Genomic DNA, 7,531 nt, shown 5'->3' on the forward strand with positions numbered 1-7,531 from the left:
TGCTGCATATTACTAATGTACTCAGTTTCTAAAACCCTCTCCGATATTATGAACTTATACAAAGAGCATTCTCAATAGAAGAATGAGGTGGTGCGAGCCCTTCCACACCTTGAAATTAGCATTTGACGAGTGTACAATGAATAGACACTTAAAAGTCAATCAGAATTAACCCCAGAAAAAAGCTCAGGGGTATAAACAATGTCGTCTGGTAGTTTGTTTCCATAACAGCCCTACATATTTTCTCCAGTGGATTGCTATTATTTGCAGATACTTAGAATCATATAAATTTCTGTGTTCTTCCTTTTAGTCTTTGCTTGTAAGCATTCTCATCAAACTTTTTAATGCAAACTGCCAGTAAGGACAAAGGGCAAGATCTGCGCCATGGATCTGGAAGCAGGACTCCCTATTGATTTCAAAATGGATAGCACAATATGGCCCAAAGAATTCTATTTAGCTGCCTGGGCACCGGCGGTGTCTTTTCCTCTTGGCGCTGGAGCCAGTCACCCCTCGGCAATGCTCGGCTTTCTGGGGTTGGGGACTAGGGCTGTCATCCTAGCACACTGTACTGAACAAACTCCAAAGCAAACTTGACCGACCGGGATGGAGAGCTCACGAATACCCGTTTTCGGGCATGCCAGTATCTTTGCCGGTAGGTGGCATCCCTTGTCCGCGGAGAATCTCCGCCAAAGAGAGCTCCCTGAAGGGAGATCTGCAGAGAAGCAGCGCGATTTCGGCTCCGATGAGGTAACTCAACTTTGAGTTTCGCTGTCTTGTCTGTAAAAAGAGCAAAACATCAAATCGCTGGGCTGCCGGTTGTTTAGCAAAGAGCTTCTGTCTGGGCCCTACAGTTCTTCACGCCGAGTACTGCCGTTCATTTGACACATGCAAGGAGATGGACTTTGCTTTCTCCTTCTTTACCTGCTGTTTGATTTCCTGCACGAGCGAAACACAGCAGAGCTGTCCAGAGAACTGCAGCCAGGGCCTGCTTCCGAGGTTATTGCCCTGTTGAGCAATGTCCGGCGTTGTTTGTTTCATTGTCTTTTGTCACACATTTTTAGCTCAGCCTTTTTAAGTTTGGAAGGAAAGAAGTCAAATATTCTTTTGGTGAGAAAAAAGTCACCATCACTCTGAGGGATTGCAATAAAACCTTATCTTAATTGTCTGTAGTCAGAGCTGACTCACTGCCCTTCAGTAAACCCCACCTCTCTTTTCTCGAGTGACAGAAGATGACTTACAACATTTTCTAAGTGTGTAGGGAAGATACGTTTTAACCACCTGAGACAAAGGGGCTCAGTTTATTTGAATATTTGAGTTTTTCATCGGCCTGTGCATCAAAATCATGGAAATAAAATGTCGCGATACCGGTCAATATTAGAACACTGTTTTCTGCATGTGTTACACATATAAAATGTACACAGATGAATCATGCACGGGTTTTGGCAGACAAGATAAAGGCAGGTATGATTATTTTTGCATTCTTATTTCTGTGAAGCTGGTGCCTGTCCACGAAAGTTAAACTCCATTCTTCTTATTTCGCTCTTTTTGGACGACTATAAACAGTCTGGAATGTAATAAAAAACACAGTGAGAGGTACTAGAAGACAAAGAGAATTGAAAAAACCCCACAAACTAACTAACTAACAAGAAACTAGAACAAACAAAAATCCCCAACTGTAAACACTTTTCAAGTAAAGAAACTTTATATAACTTGCCTTGGTACCTCAGACGGAAAACTATTTCCCCGCATAAACGATATTTCACTCACTAATTTTTAATACAACTAGAGTTACTTTGTCATTTCTACAGAGGTACAAAACGCTATTAGCCAAAACATAGCTATTGATTGAATTATTCTTTTGCTTTTGTAATTTTTTGTGGTATGCTCCTTTGGCTTCTCCGTAATGAACACTATGTAAATAGGATTATTTGGAAATACTAACAAGGATTATGTTCACAAATCCATGAACCTGAGTTTGAAACAGTGTTGCTTGTAACTTCTGATTTAGAAAAGATATTGAAAATTCATTTAAATAAAATGTTATATTTTATCGCCTTTGAAATATGCGTTATAGCACGTAGTTATATTTTCTTTCCAAAATAATTGTAATCAGAATAAAATGACAACTTTTATATACCGTCCTACTTTAAAACAGATTATAATTTAGAGTTAATTCGGCAGAACTATGTATAATATGTATATTCAAGATGGTTCTTTTTCATGTCAGAGTGCTTAGAAGTGCGTTTATCATAATCTTTCCCATCTAACGTCAGAAGTGATCCATTAAATGTGCGCGCCCTCTAATTGAGAGGAGTATGATTTTTTGTTATCATAAAATGTGTAGGCTGACATTGAAAAAATATCATGATTTTATTTGGAAATATAATTGTGTTTCACTTTCTTATTACTTTTGCTCCACAGCTCAAAGGCGAAGAGATTCTTAAAATATGTTATTTTGTTTCTCCTTGCACGAGAAGGGGACTTCTCTCTTTCTGTGTTTCATACAACAGAAAGGGCTACACTTCTTCCTTTAAAAGAAGTCCTTAAAATCAAATATGAAAATAGTGGGGATATTTTTGATTCGGTTGACAGCTAGAGATATACGGTATGTGTGATACCACTCCTAAATGAGAGGAAAAAAGAGTTTTCTAAAAGTTTCTGCCCGAAGAAGCATTTTCACTGGAGGTTTAGAGCACTACCCCCATCCTGATGGTTAGGAAATGTTCCTTCTACCAAAAGTTCCGTTCAGATCCTGAAAATGCTCCTACCCTTGACTCGAAGACCGACTTTAATTATTATATATAAAAATGTCTATATTTTTATCAGGCGTGTTCTCCTTTTCCCTCGTCTTCAATTGCAGTTATTGAATTAAAATCAAATGGTCTTCAGAAGAAATTCATCTGCAAAAACGACTATATTCCACTAACATTCCGGTAAAAACAGATGGTTTTGCATTTTCTCCTCCTGTGTAGTAAAACCGCGGGGAAAAAAAAGAAACCGTGTGCGCTGGGGGGTGTGTGTGTGTGTCTCAAAATATTAATGAATGAAACAATAAAATGCAGATTTCCCTACCACCCGTGGAATATTTGCATGGACAGTTCCTGTATTTGGGATTGCCTCGCTCCCTTTTTGGTGAGATTTCCTCTTCTCTTGGGAAGGTTCGAGCAACAAAGGACACCAAGGGCGTTCTGTTGCTGAAAAGCCTTGCGATTTGGGCAGTGATTTGGGTAGCAAATGTGTTCTCCAGCGACTACTCAGAATAACCCCAGCAACAGAAGTGCAGTTTGGTGTTGCGGCACATGGAGGGCGGAGGGCGGGGGAGGAACTGCAACGGGATGGCACACTGTATATTGGGAGAGGCAGCAGGAAGGACTGCGTATTTCATTTTCCCAACCCTGACCTTTAGCAATGCGGGCAGTCGAGTTTCTTGGAAACATCAGGACTGCCGGGGGCGGCGATTTTGTCGTGCCTCCCCCCCGCACCCCCACCCGCCGGACTTTGCCTGCTCAGTGCTGTTTTGATTTCTCCGAGGAGGAACGCGCTGAGATGTTTCCCCAGTTGTGGCGCTGACGTTTGGAGCCATGTGATGGGCCCCCTTTCGCTATAAGGAGAGAAGAAAGGCCGCCCTCTTTTGGACTCAGCCCCAGCCTTTTCAAGATCTTTCCCAAGACTCTTCCCCCTCACCACCCCCCAATACTAATCGCTCTCCCTCCTTCCCTGGATCCATTAATGTCCGAGGGCTTTTGCGAGGAGGAGAAAGAGAGGAACCAACTCCGGGGCGCAGCCGAGGGGGAGAGATTTCCCGCTGCCTGCTCGCCGGAGGCTGCTGCTGGTTGTTGTGTGTGTTGCTTGGTCGCACAGGGGCTGCGGATCCTGGCTCTGGCTGGGCGGATTAGCCGCCGGGAGCAAAGCAAGAGGACTCCAGCGTGCCCGGCAGCCGCGGCTCCCCGGCCCAGCCGCCCCGGATGAGCCGCTCCGCCAAGCCATGACTCTGAGCTCGGAGATGTCCGATGCCTCGGGACTGGCTGAGGAGACCGACATCGATGTGGTGGGCGAGGGCGAGGAGGAGGACGAGGAGCTCCGGCGCGGCGGGCGCCCCTATGCGCAGGAGGAGGAAGAGGAGGAGGAGGAAGACGAGGAGGTGGGGGAGCTCCCCGATGACATCTCGCTGCCCCGGTCCCCGGCGTGCGTCGGCGCAGGCAGCTCCCCCACCTGCTCCCAGCGCCCCTTCAAGGCGGCGGCGGGCGGCGGCGGGGCCGGCAAGAACAGCCTGGTGAAGCCGCCCTACTCCTACATCGCGCTCATCACCATGGCCATCCTGCAGAGCCCCAAGAAGCGCCTGACGCTCAGCGAGATCTGCGAGTTCATCAGCGGCCGCTTCCCCTACTACCGGGAGAAGTTCCCCGCCTGGCAGAACAGCATCCGCCACAACCTCTCGCTCAACGACTGCTTCGTCAAGATCCCCCGCGAGCCCGGCAACCCGGGCAAGGGCAACTACTGGACCCTGGACCCCGAGTCCGCCGACATGTTCGACAACGGCAGCTTCCTGCGCCGGAGGAAGCGCTTCAAGCGGCAGCCGCTGCCGGCGCCCGAGCTGCTGCTGCGCGGGGTGGATCCCGGCACCTTCCTGCAGCAGCCGCCGCCGCCCCAGCAGCCGGCGCCCTACGGCTACGGACCCTACAGCTGTGGATATGGCATTCAGCTCCAGCCTTACCACCCCCACTCCGCCGCCCTCTTTGCCTTTCACCACCACTCCCCGCCGGCCCGGCAGCCCCCCGCGAGCGCCGCCGGCAGCGTCCTGCCTCCTGCGGCTGCTCCTGCAGCGCCACCAGCCTCCTTACTGCCGGCGGCGGAGCTGGCCAGGACCTTCCGCTACCCGCCCCAGCTTAGCCCGTCGCTGACTTCTTCTCTGCACGCTGCCAAATCCAGCAGCTCGGCTCTGGCCCGCTCCCCCTTCTCCATTGAGAGCATCATCGGGGGTGCTGGCAGCAGCTGTGTGTCGCAGTCGGCGGTGGTTCCAGTCTTAGCCCGGTCTCTGGTTTCTTCTTCCTCCGTTTCTTCCGCCGCCGCGGCCTTAGGGGCACTGCACCAAGGGACAGCCTTGTCCAATGTCGAAAACTTTACTGCTAGGATTTCAAATTGTTAACGATTTAAAGTCTTTCAGAAGGTAGGATTCGGGGTATATCCTTTTTTCACCTTCACGAATTGAAACAGACATTCTATACAGCCGATTTGTGTCCTGCCACTTTGTTGTTCGATACCTATATTTATGCAAAGCCAATTCTATATGCTGCATAGGCAGAAACTTTTGTTGTTGGAAAGTTATATCGTATTCCTTTAAAAAAAATCTCTAAACCATTGAAGTTCAGAGATTCTCAGGTCCAGGAATTCAAAAACAATAATGTACAAGAGAAATGAAAGGTCGTGAGGGTGGACAATAAAGCAATACTTTTTCATTTTAGTACACTTGTCTCATGTACTTTTATAAAAGGAAATTAACATGTTTACACAGAAGAAAGTCAAGATTATCCTTTCTTATTTTAACCTGTGTTTTGTATTATAATAGACATACGGAGTTTTTATTTTGTACTTTATGCGTATTCTTTACAAGGAATGTTGTTAAAATTACTGGCAAGTATTATTGTACCATTCTAATGTACATTTTTTACACATTTTCAAAAATAAATTTTTTAATTTTCAAAAAAGTCCCACCCATACAATTGGCATTGGACATTCCCCTCCTTAGCACACCTCCGCTCCCCCCACCAGCTAGAGTGAGAGTTCTGATTTGCGATTAGTAGAAAAACAGAGAAGTTAATACAACAGTATCCCCAATATTTTACAGCAAATATTTATTAAAGGATTTGACCAAGAAGAAAATGAGAACATGATCTTCACAGTCTAGCCATTGTCAACAATAACAGGTAATAGAAAGTAAAAATATAAATGGGGGGAGTAAGTAAATCTATTTGTTGTTGGAAGATATCCACTTCCTGCAAATTACAGTGCTCTAAAACTAAAACTATTTGCTTTTGGGTCAATAAATGTCGACAATTTTAATACTTTTGGGTTTGTTTTAAATCATAACTACATCAATTTAGTTTTCAAAGAGTATGAAGGAAAAGAAAAATAAATTCTATATAAACAGCTATTATGGGGAATTTTCACCTTATACTTTTAGGTTGGTGTAAAGATAATACGAGTACTTTCAGCTACTTTATATATGTATATATATATATAATATAGTACAAAGGGTACATTTAAATATATAATACATTTCTGCCGAAGCCATTTATTAAATATTCAAGTAATTTAAATAGGAATATATACATATACGCAGTTATTATCATATCAGATTTAGACAAAAATTAGGACACAAAGTCAGAATTTGAAAAACACACTTTTAAAAAATGGACCTGTGACTGAATGGAATATTATGAATTACAAACACATAGATTCCAAATCAGAGAGTTCGGTTTAAAAGGTATCCCCTGTGATTTTATTTCAAGCATATCTTGGCAGATTAAAGAACAAAGTATCCTGATTTCCTGAAAAACTGAAGTTTTTTTTCAGTTATATGGTTTCACATTTCAAGGGTTTTTTCCTCAGTTTACAGAAGGATAGTGGTCTGTGCTCTCCTGGATAGCTAAATCATGATTTTGTATTTCGTTTGTAGGAATGCGGTGTTAAAATTGTTTTTAATAAGCGGAATGACTGAACGTCTGGTCTCTGCTGAGCTCCATTTGCAGCATATGGATGAAGGGCCCCTTTGGGTCGCCTGAGTTTCTTAGAGAACAAAAGTCACATTTAATCTTTAGTATAAGAGAAAAATCTCAAAGGCATCATATATTTGTCCTTGTAAGAAGACTGGGAAAATATTTTACTTCATTATTATTCACAAATGACCTACTAAATACAAGTTTATAAAAATTCCTGTAGAAGAAATAGGTCTACATTTTTCAGAATCATTTCAAGTCAACTATTGCAAGACATATTTGTTGCTGGAGTAATATATTGCACTTCGAGTAAATATGTGTTAAATCTCTCAAACATTGTCCTAATAGAGTTTAAATTATCTGGCCAGTACCCTTAAAATCGTAGTTTAACCATGAATTAAACTGTTCATAGCAGCCCTCTAAAATACAGGCCAACATTTTCAAACGTGGGTGACTAGTAAGCTCCCAATGGGAACTGCAAGTTCTCAGCACATTTGGAAATCATGCTACTTTTATGTAGGTGTCTAAAAATGGATTTAGTAGCCTAACAGTAGGTAACCAATTTTGAAAATATTATCCATAGGGGTTAAGATTTTAAATTAATCAGTGAAAGTTTGTAGTGGGGAAACAGGTCTATATTTATTCATACTAGGTAGAGTTCTCAAACACACAGAATATTATTCATGCTTTTATTCTTCTTATTAGCAAGACTGTGCTTTTAGATGACAGAACATGTAAATCTCCACCCTTTATCGGTGCAACGGGGAAAGTAGCTTCAGGCGGGCCCCTTCCCTTGACTTGTTTCTTTTAGCTTCATA

At 43.5% G+C, this 7,531-nt stretch overlaps 1 protein-coding gene across 1 annotated transcript; it reads left to right on the forward strand.

Moving 5' to 3' along the window:
• Positions 1-3,118: 3,118 nt before the first annotated feature.
• On the forward strand, positions 3,119-5,458 carry FOXD1 (forkhead box D1). Its single transcript, XM_048849336.2, has one exon. The coding sequence runs from the start codon at positions 3,983-3,985 to the stop codon at positions 5,141-5,143; it is 1,161 nt and encodes a 386-aa protein (XP_048705293.1). The 5' UTR covers positions 3,119-3,982; the 3' UTR covers positions 5,144-5,458.
• Positions 5,459-7,531: the final 2,073 nt, after the last annotated feature.

The sequence above is a fragment of the Caretta caretta genome, chromosome 5 (genome assembly GCF_965140235.1).
Source record: "Caretta caretta isolate rCarCar2 chromosome 5, rCarCar1.hap1, whole genome shotgun sequence".
Taxonomy (NCBI): domain Eukaryota; kingdom Metazoa; phylum Chordata; order Testudines; family Cheloniidae; genus Caretta; species Caretta caretta.

What these genes read in the sequence shown, in the direction of transcription:
- FOXD1 (XM_048849336.2), top strand. Translation starts at nt 3,983, where the DNA reads ATGACTCTGAGCTCGGAGATGTCCGATGCCTCGGGACTGGCTGAGGAG.